At 61.6% G+C, this 24386-nt stretch overlaps 4 protein-coding genes, 1 long non-coding RNA gene, 1 other non-coding gene and 1 pseudogene across 9 annotated transcripts; 3 read left to right on the forward strand and 4 right to left on the reverse strand.

Annotated features, from left to right (window-relative positions):
• Window positions 1–444: 444 nt before the first annotated feature.
• On the reverse strand, window positions 445–761 carry LOC128799682 (small Cajal body-specific RNA 2). The gene has a single exon (XR_008434801.1). It is a non-coding gene; the product is annotated as a small Cajal body-specific RNA 2 (non-coding RNA).
• A 492-nt stretch (window positions 762–1253) lies between these two features.
• On the reverse strand, window positions 1254–3029 carry TMEM167B (transmembrane protein 167B). The gene is made up of 3 exons (XM_053963977.1): window positions 2947–3029; window positions 2255–2386; window positions 1254–1939 (listed from the first exon to the last, which is right to left on the reverse strand). The coding sequence occupies exons 1-3, from the start codon at window positions 2954–2956 to the stop codon at window positions 1857–1859; spliced, it is 225 nt and encodes a 74-aa protein (XP_053819952.1). The 5' UTR covers window positions 2957–3029; the 3' UTR covers window positions 1254–1856.
• Window positions 3030–3044: 15 nt separating this feature from the next.
• Window positions 3045–6922, forward strand: LOC128799357 (protein FAM107B-like; annotated as a pseudogene).
• Window positions 6923–7002: 80 nt separating this feature from the next.
• LOC128799656 (uncharacterized) lies at window positions 7003–7851 on the reverse strand. The gene is made up of 2 exons (XR_008434788.1): window positions 7596–7851; window positions 7003–7323 (listed from the first exon to the last, which is right to left on the reverse strand). It is a non-coding gene; the product is annotated as an uncharacterized LOC128799656 (long non-coding RNA).
• Window positions 7852–7962: 111 nt separating this feature from the next.
• INAVA (innate immunity activator) lies at window positions 7963–15530 on the forward strand. 2 transcript variants are annotated; one of them, XM_053963962.1, is made up of 8 exons: window positions 7963–8111; window positions 8699–8758; window positions 9453–9577; window positions 9656–9775; window positions 10474–10678; window positions 12185–12587; window positions 13412–13979; window positions 15181–15530. In XM_053963962.1, the coding sequence occupies exons 2-8, from the start codon at window positions 8713–8715 to the stop codon at window positions 15271–15273; spliced, it is 1560 nt and encodes a 519-aa protein (XP_053819937.1). In that variant the 5' UTR covers window positions 7963–8111; window positions 8699–8712; the 3' UTR covers window positions 15274–15530. The 2 variants fall into 2 exon arrangements, with proteins under 2 accessions (XP_053819937.1, XP_053819936.1); XM_053963961.1 differs by having other exon boundaries at window positions 8036–8111; window positions 9656–9772.
• A 757-nt stretch (window positions 15531–16287) lies between these two features.
• Window positions 16288–20842, forward strand: SHISA4 (shisa family member 4). 2 transcript variants are annotated; one of them, XM_053963975.1, is made up of 6 exons: window positions 16560–16574; window positions 17041–17187; window positions 17564–17735; window positions 18990–19123; window positions 20175–20357; window positions 20442–20842. In XM_053963975.1, the coding sequence occupies exons 2-6, from the start codon at window positions 17166–17168 to the stop codon at window positions 20486–20488; spliced, it is 558 nt and encodes a 185-aa protein (XP_053819950.1). In that variant the 5' UTR covers window positions 16560–16574; window positions 17041–17165; the 3' UTR covers window positions 20489–20842. The 2 variants fall into 2 exon arrangements, with proteins under 2 accessions (XP_053819949.1, XP_053819950.1); XM_053963974.1 differs by lacking the exon at window positions 17041–17187 and having other exon boundaries at window positions 16288–16574.
• Window positions 20843–21414: 572 nt separating this feature from the next.
• LOC128799499 (collagen alpha-1(I) chain-like) lies at window positions 21415–24363 on the reverse strand. 2 transcript variants are annotated; one of them, XM_053963968.1, is made up of 2 exons: window positions 23702–24363; window positions 21415–22078 (listed from the first exon to the last, which is right to left on the reverse strand). In XM_053963968.1, exons 1-2 carry the CDS (start codon window positions 24177–24179, stop codon window positions 21546–21548), a joined length of 1011 nt encoding a protein of 336 aa, XP_053819943.1. In that variant the 5' UTR covers window positions 24180–24363; the 3' UTR covers window positions 21415–21545. The 2 variants fall into 2 exon arrangements, with proteins under 2 accessions (XP_053819943.1, XP_053819944.1); XM_053963969.1 differs by having other exon boundaries at window positions 23708–24359.
• Between the last annotated feature and the right edge of the window lie 23 nt (window positions 24364–24386).

Below are 24386 nucleotides of genomic sequence, written 5' to 3' on the forward strand. Positions count from 1 at the left end.
AGTCTTCACCGTGGTTGTCCCCTTGTGGCCATCCTCTCGTCACCACCACGGCTACCCCCATCACCGCACACCCCCAGTAAAACACAGAGACCGTGCTGCATGAAGCCCGTATGTCTAATGAGAGTCCCCCGTGCCCCTCGGGGCTAGCAGGGTCCGTGCCCAGCTCACACACGTGGCACGGTGCCAGTACAGACCCGTGTATAGCCTTTGTGCCCCACACAGCTGCAGGACCCGGTGAACTACTCGCAGCATGGCACGGAGCGTGCACGGCCCCGCCAGGCTAGAACAGAATCCTGCAAAGCGCGTACGGAGCCTTGTGCAGGGCCCACTTCCCGCCTCCCCACGTGGCCCGGCGCTGGATGGGTCGGGATGAAGCCGGGGAGTTTCGTCTTCCGTCGCTGTCGGGACCCGGTCGGTGCCGGCCCCGGGGCTGCAGCCGTGGGCGCGGGTCAGAATCGCAGGGCGCTCAGCGGCCGTGGCCTCGCCTATCTGATCGACTCATCCCGCCCGGCCCAGCCGCACAGCGCCCGAGGGCTTCGCGGCGCTTTCTTCTCACCTCGGCCCGGCGGGGCCCGGCCGATCGAATAAGATCAACGTGTAGGAAGGGGAGGGTGGCTGGCGCCACACACACACACACACACACACACACACACACACACACACACACACACACACACGCACACACACACACGCACACACACACACACACACACACACGCACACACGCACGCACGCGCGCGGACACCCTGACTCAGTCACACACGCGCACACACTCACACACAACCACCGCCACTTCCGGTCCAGCCCTTTATATGCCCTTTATATGCTGCGCGGAGCACGACGGGATGGCAGCGCGGCGCTCTGGCGCGCCCCCGGCCGGCCGGAGGACCGCCCTGCACCTCCCGGGCACACGCCCCGCACAGCGACACAGGCGGGACCGGGCCGACGCAGCTGGGGGAGGGCACAGCTCTCCTGCATCGCTCCCGGCCCCAGAGAGCTGGAAGGACCGGGCCAGGAGGCTCTAGTCAGCAATTCTCCACCCCACAGCTCACCCCCCTCCCTTTATTTGCACAAATCCTCCCCACCTCAGGACCCCATAACTACGGGAGCCCTCCACCCCATGGGAGGCAGCCTCCAAGGACCTCCTCACACACACTCAATGGGACCCTCAAGCCACACCACAGGACCCCCAAGCAGGGCACCAGCTCCACAGGAGCCCCCCCAACCCCACAGCACACCCAGGCCAGCACTGCCACAGAGGAACCCCCACTTTATTTGCATGTGGTGGTCCAGTATTTACAACCGGTGGGGTCACCAACCCCCCACTGCAGAAGGAGACCCCCCTGAGGGCTCCTCAGGCTGCAGAGGCATAGGAAGATCCCACGGATCAGGGGGGACCCTGCCTGGTCCCCAGAGCCTGCCATGGTCTCACTAGGATCCTTCTCAGCATCAAGAGAAGGGGCTTACAGGGCAGAGCTGGGTCCCCCAGTCCTGGGGGTCCCTGCACCCACTTCTCTACAGATTTCACGGGAAATCCTTTTCCAACAGTCTAACGTTGCCCTGTTGGCCCCCACAGTTGCCCTTGGTGGGCTCAGGGAGGGTGATGGGCCATGATGGTCCCTGGGTTGCCACATGAAGGATGCAGGTTGCTGCCAAGAGCAGGACTGGGGGTGGTTCAGGGTCAGTACCAGGGTCTCCAGGATCAGTACCAGGGTCAGCAATGGGGTCTCTGGTTGGTACTGGGACACTGGGGTCAGTACCAGGGTCTCTGGTCCATACTGGGCTCTTCGGAATCAGTCCCAGCATCTCTAGTTGGTCCCAGGTCTCTCTCAGGTCACCAGCAGGTCTGCATGTGGTCACTTTCCCACAAGGACGTAGAAGGCCATGAGAAGACAGGACACGGACACAGCCACGTGCAGGCGGGTCCCAATCACAGCAGCTGCGGGTGGGACAGGATGGGGTGAGGCCCCACCTCCCCATCCCAGATCCATCCTGAATCCCTGTGAGCCCATCCCAGACCCCATGTTCCCATCCCAAACCCCACGTTCCCATTCCCAATCCCTGTGTTCCTATCCCAGACCCCCAAACCCCCATCCTACTTCTCTGTGTCCCCATCCTGGACCCAATCCCCCTGTCCTAGACCCGACCCCAGTGATCCCGGCACCCCCATCCTGTACCCCAGTGTTCCAAGTGCCCCCATCCCAGCGTTCCCAGCACCCCTGCGCCGTACCCCAGTGTCCCAAGTGCCCCTCACCCTTGTGGCAGACTCCCCAGACCCCCCTGCGCTCAGACAGGAGCCAGGCGCGCAGTCGGGGCACCTTCCGCAGGTACGCACAAGTGCAAACCAGTAGCAGCCCGAACACCAGGAGCCCGTCCAGGGAGTAAACTGCGGGGAGGGAGGTCGGGGAGGGGTCAGGGGGCACTCCGGGCCCCTGCCCAACCCCCCTCCAAGGGGACCCCCACACTCTGTGTGAATAACCTCCCACCTCTGCCCCCGTGAGGGGATGCAGACTTCCCGGGATCCCCCTGAAAAGGGACACAGAGCTCCCAGTATCCCCACCGAAGGCACTCAGAACTCCCAGTACCCCAAAGGGACACAGTCTCCCACTCGCCTCCCAAAAGCTCCTCTTAGGACCTCCCCGACATCAGCCCCATCTCCCCCGCCGCCTGACGATAGCTGAGTGCTCTCCCCATGGTGCCCCATCAGCCCCCGCGCCTTCGGAACCCCCAAAACCCCCCGTACCCCCCCCCTCCTCCCACGGTCCTTGAGGCTCCGGACCCGCCCGGACTCCCCGGCCCCTCCATTCCCCAGTTCCTTCCACCAGTCATGGTGGCCCCAGGACACTCCCGTCTGCCCACAACCCTTCGTTCCCCCGTTCCCACCACTGGCTATGCCGGCCCCCGGTTGTCCCCGGTACCCCCTGGCCCCCAGCCCCCCGTTCCCACCGTTGGTCATGGCGCCCCCGACCCCCCCGGGCCCCGCGGCGCCAACGCCACAGCGGTAGCGGGCGACAGGCGCAGCCAGCCGAGCGCCGACCCGCCCGATGCGGATCCTGAGGAGCAGGCGGCCTCAATCGAGCGCCTATGGGGGAGGTGCGGGTACGGCTCCGGCACCGTCCGGTCCCGGCCCGGCGGCACCGGTGACCCGAGCGCTGCTAACGCAGGAGCTGCCGTGGGTGACCAGTCCCCATCTCAGTGCCCCAGTGACTCCTCAGTATCCCCAGTATCCTGCAGTGCACCTAGTCCCCATTCCAGTCCTCGCAGTAACCCACCGGTACTCCCAGTAATCCCCAGTCCTCCCAATAACCCCCCAATGCAACCAGACCTCAGTGACCTCTGGATTTCCCAGCAACTCGCAATCGCCCCATAACCCTCCAGTGCCCAGTGGTCACCCCAGCCCCCAGTAAGCCCCAGTCCTCCCAGTACCTTCCCAGTGCAACCAGTTCCCATGGCAGCGACCCAGTAACCCACCAGTACCCCCAGTAACCCTCAGTCCTCCCAGTATCCCAGTACCACCCAAGTGCAACTAGTCTCCATTCCACCCCTCAGTGAGTTCCAGTGATCCCAGTAACTCCCCAGTACATTCTGACCCCCAGGTTCCCCTGTAACTCCCAGTCTAACCCTAAGACCCCCTCTCCAAGCACCCAGTCCCCATCCCAGCTCTTCCAGTAATTGCCAGTCCTCCCCAGTAACCCCAGGTCCCCCAGTAAACCCCAGTGCCTCCAGTATCCCAGTCCTTCCCAGTAACATCATGTGCCACCCAATCCCCATCCTAGTATCCCCCATAAGTCTCCCAATTGACCCCCAGTGCACCCAGTAACTCCCCATATCTCCCATAACACCCAGTGGATCCAGTTCCCAGCCCAGTTTCTCCAGTAACCCTCAGCTCCCACAGTAACCCACATAATCCAGTGGTCCCCAGTGCACTCAACACCAGTGTTCCCAGTGCTCACAGCAATCCCCAGGGCCCCCAGGGTTCTCAGTGCCCACCAGTGGTCCCTGTGTTTCCAGTGCCCCCAGCAGACCCCAGTGGCCCAAGTTGTCCCAGTTTCCCAGTGACCCCAGTACCCCCCGTGTTCCCAGTGCCTCCAATGGCCCCAGTGTCCCCACAGTGCTCCTGGTGCCCCCAGCAGTCCCGAATGCTCCCAGTGTTCCCAGTGCCCCCAGCAAGCCCCATGCTCCTACTGCACCCAGTGCTCCCAATGTCCCCAGTGTTCCCAGTGCCCTCAGTCAACCTAGTGCTGCCCAAGTGAGTCTGGTGCTTCCAGTGCTCCCTTTGCCTCCAGCAGACTCCAGTGCCTGTCCTCTGGTGCTCAGCCTGAGGACCCCTCACCCTCCTTAGTTCCAGAGCTAACGTAGAGAATATCCATTCTCCTCCTGCTCCCTTGTACTCAGCCACCATGGCCAGCCAGAGCTCCCAGCAGGAGGGACATCAGGGGCTGGTTTGGTCTCCACCAGTGACAGCTTTGCCAGGGTGACAACAAAGCCTTGAGGAGCAGCACAGTGCTGGGGGGGTGCTGGCACGAGGGCATGGGACTGTGGGATCCAAGGGAATGCGGATGGGGTGCGATGGGTACCCCAAGGACAATGGGGATGCCAGGGGTGATGGAGACACAGGGACAATGGGAACCTGGATGTTATGGAGACCAGGGGGTGGTGGAATCCCAAGGGTGATGGGATCCTGGGGTCCCCAGGAGCAATGGGGAACACAGGGACAATGGGGATGCTGAAGGCGGTAGAGGCTCCAAGGAGTAATGAGGACCCTGAGGGACGACTGACACGGCAGGGGTGATGGGGATCCCAGGGACAGTGAGAACTTGAAGGCTGTGGCAGCAGCCCTCTGGCCACAGAGAGCAGGCACAGACGTTTCCCGGGGAAGGCTGTGAGAAGATCAGAGGAAATAATGAGAAACAATTCTTATCTCCACTTGTTGCACCTGCTGTTGTGCACATGTGGAATGTGTCATGGAGGCTTGTTTACCAAAGGGTGATTTCTTAATTGGGCACTGGATGGTGTTTGGATGGATTGACCAGTTAGGTCAAAGCTGAATCGGACTGGCTGTAGGGGCTACTGAGTTTCCTAATAGGTACAGTATAATACAGTACAGGATGAGATAATGAAGCAATTGATCAGCCTTCTGCAATCATGGAGTCAATGCTAATTATTACCCAGTTGGGGGCCTGCGGCGACAGAAGGTTATGAGGGCACACAGTACAGTGGTGACACCTGGACTGATGGGGACCCCAGTGGTGTTGGGAACCCCAAGGGTGAAGGGGACACAGGGACAACAGGACACCAGGGGTGATGGAGGCCTTGGAATGAGGCAGATCCCTGGGACAATAGAGACCCTGAAGGTGACAGGGACCCCAAGAAGTAATGAGGACCTTGAGGGATAGTGAACACCCCAGGGGTGGTGGGTACTCCAGGGATAATGAGGACCCTAAGGAGTGATGGGAAGATATGGGGTAGCCTAGGACCACAGGGTGGCCTGGGACAGGGACTCTTGCACACAGGGTCCCTGAGGGTGCTGGGAGCAGCATGTGAAGACTCTGGGCTGTGTTACCACAAGACCACTGGGGCTGGGGGACACAGAGGCTGGTGTTCCAGGGTCTCAACCTGTACTAGCTTCTCCCCATCCCCTGGTGACTCTGGTGATCCTGGTGGCTTCTCCCCATCCCCTGGTGACTCTGTCCCAGGTTGTCCCATCCCTTGTGGTGACCCCATCCCCAGTGATGCTTTTCCATTGGTGACTCCATGCTTCTGGTGACTCATCCCCTGGTGCTCCCATCCCCTGCTGATCCCCTGCCTCTCCAGGTGACAGGAGTGATGTTCTCTCCCTGGACCTTGCCCCTGATGGCCACAGGAGCATTATTCAGCCTAAGAAGGTGCCAAACCTGATATGGGAGTCCTGTAGCCACCAGGACCTGCACTAGGAGCTACTCTTCAGCCACAAGAGGTGAGCATGGGAATGGGCCTATCTCCAGCTGGGTGTCCAGGTGTGGTGGCCACCTGAAGCCTGTCCATTACCACAGGGGGATCCTGCCCTGGCACAGGGCTGAGCTCCTGAAGGTGCTGGAGAGGAGGAGCTGCAGAGACCCCCATTTGACCTGGAGCAGCAGCTGAGGAAGTGCCACCAGAGACTTGAGGATGTCTGTGATGTCCCTTTGTTCTTGTCTGTCTGTCCCAGCCTCCATCCCTGCATCCAGGCCAGCTCTCCTGCCTTCACCTCACTGTCTTCCATCCACCCATGTATCCATACATACAAGCATGAATCCATCCATCATCCATCCATGTATCCATCCATCCATCCATCCATCCATCCATCCATCCATCCATCCATCCACATGTCCATCCAGCTACGTATCCACGTCCTTCCCTGGGGACAGCCAAGTGCTGATTGGGCTGTCGGGGCAGTTCGGCTGAGTAATGTCCAGGTAACGTGAGGAGTGGCTAAAGGAAGCTGGACGGCGTGGATACGAGTCAAGGGATGGCCAGCAGTGACCAGGTCATGGTAACAGCTGAGGCAACACCTGTGTCAGGAGACAACCAGGTCATGGGGAGGGCTGGGGGAATCCCAACCAGGCCTCATGTCTGCCCCTCCTGCAGCATGAGCAGGAGGTGGCTGGGCCAGAGCTGGGCCCTCATCCCAAGTTCCTGCAGGTGTGGTTCAGCCTGCAGAAGACGAAGCTGGCAGAGGCAGGTGCCTGGCACACATGAGCCAAAGCCCACTCAGCAGAGCTCCCTGGGGCCCCCGGCACACACTGGGCTGCCCCTGTCCCCAGCACATCGTGGCACTGGGAACAGCACCTGGCACTGCCATTCTGAGTGAGCTTGTGGTTGAGGGTGAGTACTGAAGCCTTGGTGTCCCATGCCAGTGACAACCAGGATGCCAGGGCTGGAAGGAGATGGTAACACCAGGGCAGTGCCAGGGGTGATAGAGGGGATGCAGGCAACACTCTCCCCCTGACCTGCACCTGCCCTGACTCCATGAACCAGAAAACAACCAAATAAAAATTTTTAATCTGGTTTTCTTGATGGAAATGGGACAGAGACAGGGATGGAGTGGCATTGCCTTGGGCTGATGGTGCATGGTGGGGATGGAGGGTGGTCATAGTGGCCACTGGCTCATTTTACTAGTGGTGCCACCAGCCCAACTGTAGTTGGTGTCCATCCAAGGCCTTCAGCCATCCCCTGGTGGCACAGAGCCTTCCTTACTCCTTCAGTCTCCCTTTCCTTTCTTCTCTGTCTTCTCCTGGTGTTTCATCCCATTTCCACAGTTAAATGTGTTTCACTCCTGCCCTTTCCACCTGCAGCTGGAGCCCACTGGGAGGGAGGAAGAGACACTGGTTTGAATAGGTCTCACACCAACAGCCCCAGGCTGACAGCACCACCCTGGGCACCAAGGCAGGGAATAGGCCATTGTTCTGGGGAATCTGCACCCCAGACTGCTCCCTGCACTCCTTGCCTGCTCCCTGTATCCCCCTGCCTGCACCCTGTCTATTCCCTGCTTTCTCACCCCATCCTGCCTAGCCCCGTCCCATGAGGATTCTTTCCCACCCTGCCAGGTATAGCAATGCAGGATGTGCCCAACTCACTCCAATCCAGAGGGGCCACAGTGGCTGCAGCATCATCATCTCGCGGCCTGGGAGAGCCTTGGCACCATCCTGGAACAATGGTGGCACCGTCTTGGCACCGTCCTGGCACAGTCCTGGCACAGTCCTGGCACTATCCTGCTGTGCATAGCCAGGGCCAGGACAGGGACAGTGGTTCTTGCGCTTGGCCGATGCCTACACGGCACTAGGGATGGAGCCTCCAGTGAGCACCGCGCTAGGCTGTGCTGGGCTGCGGGGCCACACGGCACCGAACTGCACCACCCCCTGTTGTGATGCACCAGGCCATGCTGTGACGCATCCATACCGTACCATGCCATGCTGCAAATGTGCCGCGCCATGCACTGTCATTCCACTCCGTGCAGTGCCGGGCAGCCGCTGGAGGGCCGTCCAGCGGGGCGGGGACTGGGGCAGATGTTGCTCACCCTGCTCCTCCCTCCGCTCAAGCCCAGACCCGTCCGTGCCCCGGCGCAGCGGAGCCGGCAGCGGCGGCTGGCTCAGGTAAGGGATTTTCCCATCCCGCCGGGACCCCCGGGACCTCCGTCCTGCCTCTGGCCGCCCAGTGCGACGTGGAGCGGGCTGGGGAAACTGAGGCATGGCCAGGTGACGGCGCTGGAAAAGCGGTGTGAACCCCCTCGCCCCCGCCCCACTGCCTCACTTTCACTCCCTCCCCAAGAGTTTGGGAGTCTTGGGGTGTTGGGGACACCCTTTTCCGAGGCCAGCGGTCCCTCCCACCCCAGGATCCGCCGCCAGCCCAGATGGATAAGAAAGGAAAATTGGGAGAGGTGCCCAGCGAAACCAGCTGGGGCGGGAGCGAGGGGCCCCTCGGCCCTTCCCCCCACCGCACCCCGACCACCTTTGACCCCTTCGAGGGTGTCACCCTCCCCCCGCCTCGAGCAGTCCGCACCCTTTATTTATGGTAGGACCTACAAGAAGGCAAAGCAAACATAGCCTCGCCTCCCCTCCGCCGCCATCGCGCCACGCCCGGGGTCACATGAGGGATTTTAGGGGTGCAGGGTGGGAGGCACCCGTGGGTGCAGCCCGGCTGGGGGCGTAGGGACGAGCTGTGTCCCCGCTGTTGCCCGCAGGCTCTCGGCGCGGCATGGGAGAGGCAAGTGACATGGACAGCGGGATCATGCTGCACTCGGGTGAGAAGGGGGTTTGCGGATGAGGGAGGTTTTGGAGTGCCCCTGTCGCCCATGGGTGCTCTGATAGACGTGTCCCTCCTTCAGGCAGAGAACGGAGCATTTCGGTGCATGGGGACACACTAGGGACACATGAGCTGCCTGGAGAAAGCTTTGGGGAAACGAAGGGGTGGAGGAATGGAGGCTTCCCCTGCGTTTGGGGAGGCACCCGAAGTGTAGTGGGGGGTGCTCTGGTGAGGATTTGACTCAGACGGGTTTGGCTTGGGATGGCTGAGTCAGACTGAAACCTTCCTCCTGTGCCCCCCCTCCCACCCCCCAGCAGGGACACCACACGTGTCCCGAGGGGGCTGAAGCACCCATGGTGCTGCTGGGGGAGTCTCATGCATACCCTGGGGGATTGGAGGACCCATGGGTGCTGCTGGGAGAGGGGTTCCTGGGTACCCTGGGGGTTGGAATACCAATGGGTGCTGCTGGGTGGGGGAAACAGGTGTTCCACGGGAGTCAGTACACCCACGGATGCTGCTGTGGGGGAAGGGAGGCACAGCTGCTTTGGGGTAGCTGGAGTACCTATGGGTGCTGCTGGGAGGGTCATGGCTCCCCCTGCGGTGGAGGAAAACTAAGGCAGGGAGGCTGTGGGGTGGTGGAGGGTGGTACCTGTATGCTCCCATCCCTCCAGACGTCCATGTGTCTGTTCCAGGCCCTGACAGCCCAGTGTCCCCACCAAAGGAGCGGGTGCAGGCGGGACAGTGGCAGCAGCAGGCACTGGAGGCCCAGCTTGATGGCTGCATCCAGGAGCTGCGGCGGCTGTGCCTGCGTGAGGCGGTGAGCAGGGCATGAGGACCCCCTGCCCACCTTCACATGCTGCCATGGCTCTGCTCAGTGTCCCTGTGCCATCCTCAGGAGCTGACAGGGACCCTGCCCTGTGAGTACCCCCTGAAAGCCGGTGAGAAGCCCCCCAAGGTCCGTCGCAGAATCGGGGCTGCCTTCAAGCTGGATGAGATTGCTGTTCTGCGTGGGGTGGTGAGGCAGTCCCTGGGGGTGCAAAGGTGGTGGGGACCCATCCCATCCCATCCCATCCCATCCCATCCCATCCCATCCCATCCCATCCCATCCCATCCCATCCCATCCCATCCCATCCCCTCCCTTCTCCTCCGCTGTGGAAGCTGCCTGAGGGTCACCTGGAAATGTTGCCATCCCCATCCCATGGCTGGTAGTTAGGTGCCAAGTGCTGTAGGTGAGAGGGGCAAGGGGGTGCTTTCAAGCATGATGTATGGTGTTGGGGTGCTGAGATGCCCCAGTGAAGGGAGGTGTTTGGGTTCTGAATGCAATGTTTGGTGTTGGGGTGCCCAGGAGATGGGACAAGATAGGGTTCCAAGCATGATGGGTGGTGTTGGGGTGTTGAGTTAATGGGGTTATCATGGGGTCCTAAACATGTGTGGGGTTGGGGTGCCAAGGTGATGGGTGTGGGGGGGGTCCCAGGTGTAGCAGGGTGCCAGAATTATGGGAGGAGGTGGGTTCCAAATGTTATGGGCAGTGGTGGGGTTCTGAGCATAATGGGTGGTGTTGGGTTCCAAGAGTGATGCTGGGTGTTGGGGTCCCAGATGAGATGCTGGGAGGGGTTGGGATCCCAAGTGCTATGGGTGGTGTTGGGGTGTTAAGCATGATAGGGGGCTTGGGGGATGTTAAGGTGTGTTTCTGAGCGTGTCCCCTGCCCCCAGGACCCTCTGGAACGGGAGCGGGCGCTGCAGCTGCAGATTGCTGAGGCCTCCCGCCGGCTCTGCCACGAGGAGAACATCGGCCGGCAGGTGCGGAAGAGGCGGCAGACAGCAGCACTCCGGGAGGAGCAGAAGCTGCGGGATCTGGAACAGGTCCTGAACCAGCGGCGGCTCCTGGCAGGGCAGCGGGACACCAGTACTGCCAAGGGTGAGCCCCCCAAGCCCCTTGGTAGGGGGATGCTGGAGAGCAGGGAGGCAGAATGGGATGCTGCTTGGTTGGGTGTCCCTGGGGAATGCATCTGAATTACCCATTCCCTGTGAATGCACCCCGCTGGATGCTGCCCAGTCCTTCATCCCAAGTGCATGCACCCCTCTGGATGCACCCCAATATGCCATCCACAATGCATGCACCCCAGTTCCCATCCCTGGTAAATGCACCTCCCTGGATGCACCCCAAATTCCCATTCCTGGTGAATACAGCCCCTGGATGCACTCCAACTTTCCATCTCCTATGAATACAACCCAGTTCTACACCCTCAATGAATGCACCCCCCCAACACCCCCCTGGTTAATGCACCCCAATTTCCCATCCCTGCTGAATATACCCTTTGGATGCCCCCTGGAAGGTCATCCCTGGTACATGCACCTTGATACGCTCTGAGTGTCAATGCACCCTTTTGAAGGTACCCCAATACTTCATCTCTGGTGGTTGTACCCTTGTGAGTGCACCCCAAAACATAGTCCTCAGTGCATGCACCCCAACACACCATCCCTCATGTATGTACCCCCTTGAACACACCCCAAAACTTCATCCCCAGTGCATGCACCCAAATAAACCATTCCTGGCATATGTACCCCCTGAATGCACCCCAAAAGTCCATCCATAGTGCATGCACCCTGATAAACCATCTCCAGCAGTACCCCACTGAATCCACCCCAGTACTTCACCTCTGTTGATTGCACCCCCCTGAAAATGCCCTAATACTTCACCCTTGCCGCTTGCACCCCATAACTATCCCAAATCACCCATCCTCAGCACCTGCACCCAAAGGGGGGCAGGATGTGGCCCAGCTACCATGTCCCCATGCCAGTGACAGCCATCCACAGGGGTCCCCACTCTCTCCATCCCTGTCCCCTCCAAGGACCGGGGCCATGGTGGCGGCATCTCCTTCCCTGTTGGTGCCCCCAGCCTGCTCATCCCAGGCAGGCTGGGAACTGCACACGGCTCGGTAGAGCCGGCCTGGCCGGTAGTGCTGCCGTCCCAGAGCGTGTTGGGACAGGCGGCGTGGGAGAGGGGAACGGAGGCCCGCGGGGACGCGCTGGGTGGTGGCGGGGCTGTGGGAGCGCTTTGGCACCCGGAGGCGGCCCCAGCTCTGTTCTTGCAAGGCCCTGCCCCATAGAGCTCAGTGCCTCCTTCGAAAGCTCCATATTTGACACCGGCCTGCTGGAGGAGGGTGAGGGGGCTGTGGGGACCAGGGGAGACTCCTGGTGTGTTCCCTCTATTCCAACCCTTCCTGTGTCCCCTCTATCCCTACTCTCCCTGTGTCTCCTCCATCCCATTCCACTGCTATATGTCCCCTCCATGCCATTCCCCTGTGTGTCCCTTCCATCCCAACCCCCCACATCTCCCCTCCATGCCAACCATCCACCTATTCCCTCCATCCCAGCCCTCTCTTTGTGTCCCCACCATCCCAACCCTCCATCTCTCCTGCAGAGGACACACGGCCACCAGGACCTGCCACCCCACAGAGGTCCCCATCTCCCAAGGACCCCAACAAGGAGGAGGAGGAAGAGTCAGGGCTTCTGATGCCCCCCCCCATTCCCTGGCAGGAGGCCAGCCTGGACAGACCCTATGAGAAGGCCAAAAATCCCAGCATCGACCCTAAGGATGGGGAAACCCAGAGCTCCCAATGCTGTCTTGGGTCCCTGATGGCTGCCCCTGCCAGCTCCTTGGCCCCCAGCAGCCCTGACTCTGCAGGCTCCCCAGTGTCCAGGACAGGGGACCCTCCCTACCGATTCGTCCCCATCCGGACCCTGGTGCTGTGCCGCAAGGCAGGTTCAAGTGCTCCCAGCACCCCAGAGCCATCAGGACGGCAGGGACAGACCCAATCTCTGAGGTATGTCCTGAGCATGGGGGGGATAGACAAGGGCTTCTGCAGGGGAGGATGGAGATAACCCCATGGAGAGGGGGATGGAGATAATCCCATGTGGAGGATGGAGCTCAGTCCATGGGAAGGAGGATGGGAATGACCCTGTGAATCTTCCATGAAGACGATGGAGCTCAGCTCATGGGGAGGATGTTGGAAATAATCCCGTAGGAAGGATGGAGATAGTCCCACTGGCAGTAAAATGGAGCTAACCCTGTGGGAAGGAGGATGGGAGTAATCCTGTGGGAGAGGATGAAGAGAACCTCATGGAGATGATGGAGCTAAACCTGTGGGGAGGAGGATGGAGATAATCCCATGGAGAAGATAATGGAGAGAACACCAAGGGAAGTGTGGACCTAACTCTATGGGGAGGATGGAGAAAATCTGGGGAGGAGAGACATAATCCTATGGGGAGGGATGGAATTTACCCTATGGAGATGATGGAGCTCAGTCATTGGGAGGATGGAGACAATATTATGGGGAGGATTGAGATAATCCCAGAGACAGGATTAAGACAATCCTATGGGAATGTGGGAGAAAACCCTGTGGGGAGGATGGACAGAAATCCATTGAGAGGAGGTTGGAGATAATCCCATGGAGAGGATGGAAGTAACCCTATGGAGATTATGGAGGTCAGCCCTATGGGGAGGATGAACTAATCCCTTGGGAGGAGGCTAGATGTCTCCTCACGGGGTGGCTGTGCCCCACACCCATGGATGCACCTCTCCCAGGGCTTGCCCTGGCTTTAGGGTGAGGGGAAGGGTCCTCCTGCAGCCACAGTGTCTTGCCTGCAGGGTGGACCCATGCTGGCAGCCAGCTGAGCCACGGGGCCGCAGCACCGCACCCCGCCGGCGCCCCACCTACTACACAGTCACTGTGCCCACCTCCTGCATCCTGACCCCTGGCCCTGCGTGCCACTCTGGCTCCGATGACAGCATCTCCGACCTCTCCAGCATCTCCCACGCCACCTCCCCGGGCAGCAGCAGCCCTGACATGTCCTTTGCAGTTCCACTGCCCCTTGCCGAACCTGGTTACTACTCAAGGGGTGCCCTCCAGCTCCTGCCACCTGCTGGCCCCCTGACTTTCCTGTACGAGCAGGATCTGGCCCCACTGCGGTACCAGCGCCTGGTGCCCTCACGTAGCCGCATTGTGCGCACACCTTCGCTCAAAGACTACGCGCCCGCTGCAGCCCGGGGGCTCTCCAAGGCCGCCGTCACTGAGGAGCTCAAGTCATGGCACCAACGTGCCCGGCTGAGAGGTGCCCGGCCCCACTCCCTCGACCGGCAAGGGGCTTTCCAGAGACCCCACGGTGGGACCACCAGGGATGTGCCCATTGCTCATGGAATCCTGTCACTGGTTCAGGTAGGACACGGGGTCTGGCTGGGAGTGGTCATGTGGGAAAAGAGGGACCCCCTGGGTGCTGTCATGCAGGTGACTTGAGTTGGTACCCTGAGGTAGTGTAGGGACATGTGGCTCTGGTGTGGTCCCATGAGGATTTCTAGAGCAGGAGTGAAGTCCTGAGGGAGTCCATGGGGTCCTATGAGGGTTATTGGGACAGGACTGGTCCAGAAGGGACCATGGGGCAGGACCATGGTCTCAGGAGGGTCCTGAGGAGAGAACCGAGGTCCTTTACGATCCTTTGGGACAGGATCAGGACCCTCTGAGGGTCCTCTGATCAGATCCAAGGTCCTATAGGTTGAGTCTGGAGGGTCCCTGATGGTTCCTGGGGCAGGACCAGTGTCCTGAGTGGGTCCCCATGGGAAGATTAGGGTCCTGAAGGAATCACAGAGGAAGAATTTGGGTCCCAGAGGAGTCCCTGGGGCAGGACTGGGTTCCTGAGGAAGTCCAACAGCCAGGACCAGGGTCTCCTGTTCTTGGGAATAGAAGTAAGGTCTTTAAGGTCCTTTGGGGCAGGATCTGCCAAGGGTCCCATGGGCAGGTTTGGAGTTCCATGTAGGTTCCAGGGGCAGAACCATAACCCCATGAGACAGGACTGGGGTCCCATGTGAGTCCCTGAGGTAGGGCCAGGACCTTAAGGGTGTCTCTGGAGCAGGACTGGGGTTCCAGTAGGTCCCTACTTTCTCTTAAAGATCCCAAGAGCAAGACAAGGACCCTACAGGGGTTCCTGTTGCAGAACTGGGGTTCCACAGTAAAGAACAGAACCTTAAGGGGGTTACTGGGGCAAGACTGGGTCCCATGAGAGTCCCATGGGAAGGACCAGGACTTCAGGGGAGTCCCTAAGGCAGGATCCATGTGGGTCCCTCATGTCACACCCAGGTTCCCACAAGCAGGACTCATGTGGGTCCCTGGGGTAGCACTGAGGTGGCCTTGAGCAGGGAAGGATCCCTGCGGACATCACAGTGGCCAGCTCTCCCTTTCCACCTGGGAGTCTCATTGGGACAAATGCATCAATGGCACAGCTGGGACACAGGCTGAGCAAGTGGGGACATGTGGCCATGCCCCCACAACTCCTCCAGCCCAGCCCTGGTGCCAGGATGTGCCCCCAGTGGTGCCCCTCAAACAAGGTAGGATGCCAACACCCACAGGGTCTTTGTCCCCCCAGGGTCCCCCGGTGCAGGTGCTGCGACGCTCAGCAGCCGGCGTGCCCGTGCAGGTCTACATGCCCGAGAACGGCGAGATTGTCACCCAAGTGTGAGTGCTCACGCCCCCACCCTGGTGCAGGGGCACATTCTGGCTGGCCCAGGGGCGGCAGGGACGTCTCGTGCCTCCCCACCCCAGCGTGGGGGCACAGGAGGGAGCCACAGTGGGGTGGCAGGGGCTGGCCCCCACCCCGTGTTCCCTCAGTGGCACTGCTGATAGGGACACTGTGACCCCAGTGCTTATGGTGACCTTGGTGTCATCACGACCCTGAATTTGAGGTTCTGGTCTCTAATAAAAGTGGTTTTTGGGGTACATCACTCTCAGGATGTGTCACCTCCATGTCCCTTCTGAGGTCCCCCATCCCTGGGTCCCGTTGGCATTGCCAGGATGGGACTCTGTGGATTTGGGGTCTGGCTGTGCTCAGGGCAGTAATCAGGTGATCCCAGTGGCAAGAGGGTGCTCCAGATCCAGCTGTGCAACCTTGGCACCCAGTGACCCAGGCTGGGAAGGGGGGAAAGAGTAGAAGGGAAGGATGGAATGGAGGTGAAGGGTGTGGGGCTGGGGTGCAGGAGGGTGGGCAGGAAGGGTGCAGGGAAGGGGTGCAAAGATGGATGAAGGGATAGGATGCAGGGGAAGGGAAATAAGGTGTTCCGGGAAAGGATGGGGTTGGAGAAAGGGTGCTGTGAACGAAAATGACGGGGTGCAGGGAAGGGATGGGGTGCAGAGCAGGCAAATAAGGAGTGCAGGGTTAGGATGAGGTGGGAGAAGGGGTGCTGGGAGGGGAAATGATGGGGAGCATGGGGTAGGGAAGAGATTGGATGTAGGGGATGGGGGGGTGGTGCAAGGACGAGCAAAGGGATGGGGTGCAAGAAGAGGGGAAATAAGGGTTGCCGAGGGGCGTGCGGGGGAGGGGGGGGGGGCGTGGGCAATGCCAGAGAAGATACTCCGGTCCCCGTATCCCCGCTCGGCCCTGCCAGTGCCCGGGGCCGGCGGCGCTGCTCCTCCCGGTGGGGGCGGGCGGGGGCCGGTGGTTGCGGCGGGAGGCGGCGCCGGGGGGACGGGACGGGGGGGGACACCGGGCAGCAACCGAGCGCCGCCGGGCTGCGGCGTCACTGCGGGCCTGCGCTGGCCCCACACCGGCACCGGACGGCATCGGGAGATATCGGCAGAGGGAGCGGCCCCGCGGCACCGGCCACGGGAGCGGCCCCGGTCCCGGTGCCGCCGCGCAGCCGTCGCCCTTGTCCCGGGCAGCTCTGAGCGGGGACAGCAGCTCTGACCCCGGGATGGGGCCCGGCGGCCCCGGGAGCGGCTGGCCCCTGGCTGGGACCCTGCTGGTGGCCGTGGCCGCCTCGATGGGTAAGAGATATACGGGGACGGGGGAGGGCCGGGGGATCCGGTGCCACCCTGCGCCTGGACACGGTGCCACCATCTGTGACACGGGGATCCCGCTGGGTGGGAGGGACTTAGTGCCACACACGGCCCCTTTCACCAGGGGTTGCTTGCAACAAAGTGTCCCCCTGGGAACTGTGTCCACTCCCCCCAAACCCGCCTCCCATTTGCCGCTTTCGGGGTGTCCCCGGGAGCAGCAGGCACGGAGCCGGTGGCTAACCGAGCCGGGATGCCCAGCCCGGGGGAATTTGGGGGCTTCCTATGCACGAACCCTGTGCCCACTCGTCCCTGAGCTGCCGTGATCCCATTTTGGAGTGTGTGAATAATGCCATGTGAGATTCCCGCAAAGCCCATTTCCGTGGCTGCCCGCCCGCTGCCCCGGCGCCTCCGGCCGCCCCCGAGCCTCGGCCCGCGGCTATTTCTGGGAAGACAGGTGGCTCCGGACAGAAATAGAGTGGGAAGTGCTACTGGAACACGCGGAAGGACGGGAAGCTGGGGAGATCTGGAGGAATCTGGAGGGGTCGGAGAGCTGGATGGGATGGAGGGGCATCTGCAAGGATGAAGGGCTGGATGGAGCAGGGTATGGGGGTACACAAGGGCAGGATGGAGCAGGGTTTTAAGGGATATGGGGCAGGATGGAGCAGAGCAGGGGTTTGGGGGTACATAGGGGCACAGTCTCGGGGTCCATGGGGAAGGACAGAGCAGGGTATAGGGGATGTGGGGCTGGGTATGAGGGACAGGGGGACAGGAAGGAGCAGGGTATTTGGGGGTGTATAGGGGCACACTTTGGGGCAGGATGTACTGGGGCAGGATGGAATGGGTTGCAAGGGGAATAGGACACAGTGGGATACAGGCTGTGCTCATGTGGGGGAGGAAGGGCATGGGGTGCTGCTGATGCCCCTGAGGGTGGTGATCCAAGGTGCTCCAAGGCCCAGGTGTTGGGCGGCTGTCCACAGTGGCCGGGGGCGAAGACTGCCTGTGGTACGTGGACAGAAACGGGTCATGGCACCCTGGCTTCGACTGCGAGTTCTTCACCTTCTGCTGCGGCACGTGCCTCCAGCGGTACTGCTGCCGAGACCCTCTGCGCCTGATCACCGAGCGGCAGCAGCGCCACTGCCTTGCCTTCAGGTGCCACAGCTGGGGCTGATGGGGCTGGGGGCTCTCCAGGGTGGGCTGGGTGCTGGGACTCGGTGCTGGGCACTAGTACTGCGTGCTGGTGATGGGCAGTTGTACTGGGTGCTGGTCATTGTGTGCTCTGCACTGGGCAGTGGTGCTGGGCACTGGTATTGGGTACTGGGCAGTGGTATCTGGGCCCTTGTAGTGGGTATTGGGCATTGGGTGCTGGGCACTGGTACTGGGTGCTGGGCATTGAGTTGTGGGCATTCAGCAGTGGTGCTGTCTGCTGAGCACTGCTACTGTGCACTCATACTGAATGCTGGGTGCTGTGCACTGGTATTTGGTGCTGGGCACTGGTATTGGGTGCTGGGCACTGGTACCAGATACTGGCCAGTGGCACTGGGGGTTGGACATTGGTACTGAGCAGTGGCAGTGGGTGCTGGATGCTGGGTGCTCTGCACTGGTACTTGGTGGGGGCACTGGGTGTTGGGCATTGGGCACTGTTCCTGGATGCTGAATGCAGGTGCTGTGCACTGGTTCTGAGCACTGGGGAGTGGTACTGGGCACTGGGCAGTGCTCCTGGGTTGCCAGGCTGTTGGCTCTGGGTGCTGGACACTAACACTGGGTGCTGGGCATTGAGTGTTGGGTACTGGGCACTGGGCATTGAGTGTTGGGTACTGGGCACTGGGCAGTGGTACTGGGTGTTGGATACTGGTACTGGGTTGTTGGTCTCTGGGCACTGGTACTGGGCATTGGTGCTTTGCAGTGGGTGCTGGGCACTGCTACTGGGTGCTGTGCACTTGGTACTGGGTGCCAGGCTCTTGGCATTGGTACTGGGTGCTGGTATTGGGTTCTGGGTGCTGGACACTGGTACTGGGCACTGGTTGCTGTGCACTGGTACTGGGACCGGCGCACTGGGGGATGGATACTGTGGATTGGTCACTGGTACTGGGTGTTGGCACTGGGTGCTGGATGCTGGTACTGGAAACTTGCACTGGGTGCTGGGCAGTGCTGGGCACTGGTTACTGCTACTGGATGCTGGTCACTGGGCAGAGGACACTGCTACAGGGCATTGGCACTGGGTACTGGGCACTGCTACTGGGTGCTGATAGCAGTGCTGGACAATGTTGCGGGCATAGGTTCTGGGCATTGGGCAGTGTCACTGGGTGCTGGGCATGGGGCAGTGGGCAGTATCAGTGGGTGCTGTCTGGGGTGTGTGCCCTGGGTGCCCCCCAGCACCTGCTCCCCACGCCCGGGGTCCTACAGCCCCAAGACCATCGCGGGCATCGCCTCAGCCGTGGTGCTTTTCATCGCCATCGTCACCACCATCGTCTGCTGCTTCATGTGCTCCTGCTGCTACTTGTACCAGCGCCGGCAGCACCCCCGCACCCCCCTGCAAGGTGTGGGGCTGGGGGGCAGGAATGGGGGTGCAGGAGGAGGGGGTGGAGGAGGGTCCTGTAGGAAAAGAGGGTGGAGTGGGTTGAGGGGGCCTAGAGGATTTCAGGGGGAAGGGGGTTCTGGTGGAGGGCTGTAGGGATGGGGGATGCAGGGTGTGCAGGAGGAGAGGGTCCTGCAGGTAAGGAGGTGCAGGGTTAAGTGGACCTGGGGAATGGGAAGGTGCAGGAATGGGGGATGCACGGATGGGGGGTGCAGGAGGAGGCTTGGTGCATGACAGTGCTCTGGGTACAGGGTGGGGGATTGGGGGAGCCTGGACGGAGGCCTGTGGGAATTGGGGGGTGTGTGTGGGCTATAGGGGTGGGAGATGCAGGAGGGTCCTGTAGGTAGAGAGTGGAGGGGTTTGGGAAGAGGCAGGGCCTGGAGGAATGCAGGGGGGAGCAGAGTGTGGGAGTAGGACAGTAGGGATGGGGGGGCAACAGGAGGGTTCTGGAGGTACAGGGTGGTGGGATTTTGAGGGGGCCTCAAGGAAAGCAGGGAGGCCTGGGGATGGAAAGGGGGAAGTTGCAGGGATGGAGGTTTGCAGGATCCTGGAGGTACAGGGTGAAGGGGTCTGGCAGCAGGCACTAGAGATGTGCAGGGGTGTTGAGGTAAAAGGTGGAAGCTGAAGGGATGAGAGATGAGAGGGAGCAGAAGAGTCTTGTAGGTGTGGGGTGGGGGGAGTGGTGGGGGAAGTAAAGAGAAGGGGGGCTGTTGGAATGCGGTGGGGATCGGGAGGGTGGGGGGTGTACCGCAGGCATGAAGGTGTAGGAGGAGGGGTAGAGTACATAGATGGCGGAGGAGGAGAGGTCCTGAGGTACAAGGTGGAGGGGTTGTGGCCGGGGGGTGAGGTGGTGGAACCTGAAGGGATGGGAGGGGGAAATTGGGCACTGCGGTGGGGGTGTGGGGGTGTGGATAACATCCCAGCGCCCACCAACCCGAGGGCCACCGCCACTCTTAGGCACCATCCCTGTCCCTGTGTCAGGGTGCCTCAGACCTCCCCAATCTCTCCCGCAGGTCCGGAAATTCCCCTGTCCAGCTACCCCCCTGCAGCTCCCCCAGCTCCCTTTCCCGTGGACCCTAAAGGCGGCCCTACACCTCCCCAGCCTGGCTTCACCCCCATGGCCATGTACCCCCCACCCGGCCCCGCCGCCCAGTATCCCATGTACCCCTCCGGCCCCCCTGTCTACAACCCCACAGGTGAGCACCGGGGGGGGACGGGGACCCTCCCTATTACCCGGTGGGCCCGATGGCATGGTGACACCCCATCTGCTCCCTCCACAGCACCACCACCCTATGTCCCGGCACAGCCCAGCTACCCTGGAGCATAATCCCTGCGGGGACCCCTGCACCCGCCGCCGGCCAGCGGGGCCAGGCTGGGAACCCCAGGGACCCCCCAGCGCTGGGAGGCTGCCTTAGCCGGTGCTGGATCACGCTCTTCCCAGCCAGCCTGGGGTGATCCAGTGCCAGCAGAACAGGGCGGCCCTTGTGCCGCACACTGGGCCCTTTGTGGGTGTCTACGCCCCTGGCTCTGGGTGCCAGTGGTCCCGAGCACCCGCGGGGGGGTTCCCGGGGGGGGTGGTCCTCCAAGGGCCATGCACCGCTGTCTCCCTACACACATACCCCCGGATTCACCCCCGGCTCTTCACTCCGGGGTTGGCATTAAACCACATCTTGTGCCCACAGCCTGGTGTCGTCTCAGTGACTCTCTAATGGGGAAAAAAGGGAGGGCAACGCCCCCAACCCCTTCCCGTGAATTGTAAGATGGGGGAACATGAATTCTGCCCTGTCCCTTCTGCTCCCAAGACTTCTCCATCCCAAAATTGTGTTGGGATGGGTAATTCCCACCAAATCGGCTGCTTGGATGAGCCAGCCTGGAGTGCTGCCGCCCATCCAGCCCCCCTCACTCAAAACGGGGGCGTGAAACCACCCTTGGAATCTTTTGAGTGAGAAAACAGAAAATTCTGTGCTGGGATTGGGACTGTGAGCGCATGAACAATTTCTCTATCCATGCCCCCTTCCCTGAAGAGGAATAAGCGGGGGAGGGTGGGTGGTGTGTCACCCCGATGGTTGTTCCTGGTGGGGTTCATCCCTGCCAGCATTGTTGGCTAAATTTGGGACCAGAGTCCATCAGTCCAGGACAAAAGCCAGGTAGAGCCGCCTGGAAGGACAAACGCCTACCCTGTCCCATCTCCCAGCCCCCTGCATCATCCCCAAAAACCCTCTGAGGTCCCCGGCATGGGGGGAGCCGTGGGGGTGCAGCTCCGACTTTTATTGAAGTGGGATGGAGAGGAAAAGAAATAATAATAAAAATAATAATAAAAACAGCGATGTGGGTTCTGGGGGGTGGGGTAGGGGTGTGTGTACACAGCCAGCTGCGTGGGAGGCTCATGATTTGGGGACCCCCCGCTCCCGGAGGTAGAGGTCACGGATTTCGGCCAGGCTGCGACTGAGCACGCCCAGTGCCTGGGCGATGCCGCGCAGCACCGCTGTGGTCTCCCGACGGCTCTCGGCGTATTCCCGGCGGAACGCCCGCATCTCCTGCACCAGCCGCTCATTGGACTGCACGAAGCTGACCTGGGGGCACTCGGGGGTCCCGTCCAGCCCCGCCGCCCCGGGGGGCCCCGCCTCGCCCGCGCCGCAGTGACTGAGCTGCTCGGCCTCCTGCTCCAATAGCAGGCTCGGGAAGTCGGAGCCCAGCGGCTCCTGCTGCCCGCGTAGGTCGCCGAGGGAGAGTTCAGAGGGTGCGGAGCGCGGGGGGCTCCGGCTCCAGCCCTCGCACAGCTCGTTGGGCGGGCAGATGCCGGTGCGGGGCAGCCGACAGTCTGAGCCGCGGCCGGGAATGCCGTCGGCAGCGGGGCCGGGGAAGGGCTCAGTCTTCACCTCCACAGGCTCCTCCTTCACCGGCTCCTCCTTGACACCTGTGGGACGGAGGGGGAGCACAGAGCAGCTGCAGGGCTCTCCCGTGTGCCCAGTGCCCCACGGACCAAGTGACAGACCCTGTTGTCTCCATCCCTGTGCTCCTACATCCCCTCTCCTGCACCCAGTCCTGGTTCCATCTCCATAGTCCTGTGTCCCTCATGATGGTTCTACCCCATCCCGTGTCCCTTGTTCCTCTCCTGTTCCCAGCTCTCCCATACCCCTGTCCTGAATGTGGTGCCTCTATGTTCCTGTTTGGTCCTGGTACCACCATGTCCCAGTTCTCACCTCACTAACCCCCATGTCACTGTCCCAGTCCCACCATGTCTTTGCCCTGTTCCCAGCCCCTTCTTATCCCTGTCCAGGTCCCAGTACCCTGTGCCTTTTGTCCCTGTCCTAATCCCAGTCACCCGTATCCTTGTCCCGATCCTGGTACCCTTCTGTCCTAGCCTAGCTGCCCCTGTTATTCTCCCTGTCTCCTATGTCCCTGTCCTGGTCCTCCCACATCCCTGTCACCTGTGTCCCTGTCCCAATATTCCATGTTCTTATCCCTTTGCCCTGACTCTATGTTCCCCCTCTGTCCCCACCCCACTGTTCCTGCCCCAGTCCCTCCATGCACCTGTAGTGGTCCCAGAGTCCTGGTCCTGGTTTTTCCCACATCTTGGTCCCAGTCCCCTCACACCACTGCCCTGGATCTGTGTCCCAGTCCCTCCATGTATCTTCCCAGGCCTAGATGCCCCCATATCCCGCATGTCCCTGTCCCAATCCTCCATGTCCCTGCCACTGTCCCCTGTATCCATGTCCCTGTCCCCCATGGCATGGTCCCAGTGTCCCTGTCTGGCCTTAATCTCCTGTGTTCCTGTCCTGGTCCCTCTACACACCTGTCCTGCTCCCAGTTTCTTGCTCCTCATCCCCTGCTCTTGGTCCTGGTCTCCTGTGTCCCTGTCCCAGTATCATGTTTCTGTCCTGGTCCCCTGTGTCCTGGTTACTCCATGTCCCTGTACTGGTCCCAGTGCCTCTGTGTCCCTGTCCCAGTTCCTCATGTCCCTGTATCCTGGTTCTCCAGGTGCTGAGCCAGGTCCCCTGAGTTCCCATCTCTCCATGCACCTGCCCCTGCATCCTGGTCTGGCTGTGTCCCTTTCCTGATCCCCCACACCCTGGTCCTGGTCTCCTGTGTCCCTGCATGCACTTGTCCTGGTCCCAATGACCTGTTTCAGTCTCAGTTCTCTTGCATCCACGTCCCAGTCCCCCATGTCTGTGTCCTGAACCCCCACATCCTCCATGCATATGTCCTGATCCCAGTGTCCCCATGTACCTGTTGCTTTTCCCTACTTCCTAAACCCGTTTCTCGATGTCCCATTCCACCTCATCCGTGGCCCCTATTTCATCCTTTGCTCACCCATCAAGTCCCTGCCCCGGTCTCCCGCGTCTGTGTCCTGGTTCTTCATGTCCCTGTCCCACCATACACCTGTACCGGTCCCCCTGCAACCTGGTCCCAGCATTGCCGTGACCCTGCCCCGTTCTCTCCTGTCCTAGTCCCGGTCTCGCATGTCCGTCTCTCCACTCTTCCGTCTCGGCCCCAGCATCCCCGCGTCCCTGCGCCGTCCCCCTGCCGCTGCCCGCACATTCACCGTGCTGTGCCGAGCCCCCGGCGCTGCGAGGGTCGGTTCCGGCGGCGCCGCGAGGACCCCAGCCGGGGGCGGGGGCGGGCCCCGGGCCGAGCTCGGCCGCGCCGTTCCCGTTGCTCCCGTTATTCCCGGTGCTCCCGGTGTTCCCGTTCCTGGCGGCGGCCCTGCCGGCCGGGCCCTGCCGCTCCAGCCGGTGCCGGCTGATCTTGTCCCCGGCGCGGCGGCGTAGCCCCCGCCAGCGGTTCTTCACCTCGCCGATGTCGCGCTGGTGGCGGCCGGCGGCGTTCACCTTGTGCGTGATCCGCCACCAGATCTTCTGCTTCTCGTATGCGTTCACGGTACCGGCAGCGGCGCCGAACAGCAGCGGCTCGTAGCGGAGCACTTCGCTCATCAGCACCTCCAGCTCCTGCAGCGTGAAGTTCGGCTTCCGCTTCAGCAGCCCCCGCCGCGCCCCGCCGCCGCCCGCCGCCGCCATGCTCCCCTCCGCCTCCGCCGCCTCATGCCGCCGCCCCACCGTCCATCGCCGCCGCCGTGTGCCCTGCGCCGGTTCGCCGGTACCGAGCGGAGGGAGCGGAGCCGGACACCCCCAGTAGCCCCCGTCGGGCGCTGTCACTACCGGATCCGGGACGGACCGGACGGGCCGGGGCTGCACCGTGCCCCCTGCCGGCCCCGCCGCGCAACG

Source organism: Vidua chalybeata, chromosome 24 (genome assembly GCF_026979565.1).
Source record: "Vidua chalybeata isolate OUT-0048 chromosome 24, bVidCha1 merged haplotype, whole genome shotgun sequence".
Taxonomy (NCBI): Eukaryota; Metazoa; Chordata; class Aves; order Passeriformes; family Viduidae; genus Vidua; species Vidua chalybeata.

What these genes read in the sequence shown, in the direction of transcription:
- TMEM167B (XM_053963977.1), bottom strand. An exon ending in CTGGGGAGTCTGCCACAAGG is followed by an intron (nt 1,940 to 2,254) that starts GTGAGGGGCACT and finishes TCCCACCCGCAG; the next exon opens with CTGCTGTGATTGGGACCCGC.
- INAVA (XM_053963962.1), top strand. Translation starts at nt 8,713, where the DNA reads ATGGGAGAGGCAAGTGACATGGACAGCGGGATCATGCTGCACTCGG. An exon ending in GGACACCAGTACTGCCAAGG is followed by an intron (nt 10,679 to 12,184) that starts GTGAGCCCCCCA and finishes TCTCTCCTGCAG; the next exon opens with AGGACACACGGCCACCAGGA. An exon ending in GAATCCTGTCACTGGTTCAG is followed by an intron (nt 13,980 to 15,180) that starts GTAGGACACGGG and finishes TTGTCCCCCCAG; the next exon opens with GGTCCCCCGGTGCAGGTGCT.
- SHISA4 (XM_053963974.1), top strand. Translation starts at nt 16,502, where the DNA reads ATGGGGCCCGGCGGCCCCGGGAGCGGCTGGCCCCTGGCTGGGACCCTG. An exon ending in CGCCACTGCCTTGCCTTCAG is followed by an intron (nt 17,736 to 18,989) that starts GTGCCACAGCTG and finishes GGGGTCCTACAG; the next exon opens with CCCCAAGACCATCGCGGGCA. An exon ending in CCCCCGCACCCCCCTGCAAG is followed by an intron (nt 19,124 to 20,174) that starts GTGTGGGGCTGG and finishes TCTCTCCCGCAG; the next exon opens with GTCCGGAAATTCCCCTGTCC.
- LOC128799499 (XM_053963968.1), bottom strand. Translation starts at nt 24,179, where the DNA reads ATGGCGGCGGCGGGCGGCGGCGGGGCGCGGCGGGGGCTGCTGAAGCGG. An exon ending in CTCGGCACAGCACGGTGAAT is followed by an intron (nt 22,079 to 23,701) that starts GTGCGGGCAGCG and finishes TCCGTCCCACAG; the next exon opens with GTGTCAAGGAGGAGCCGGTG.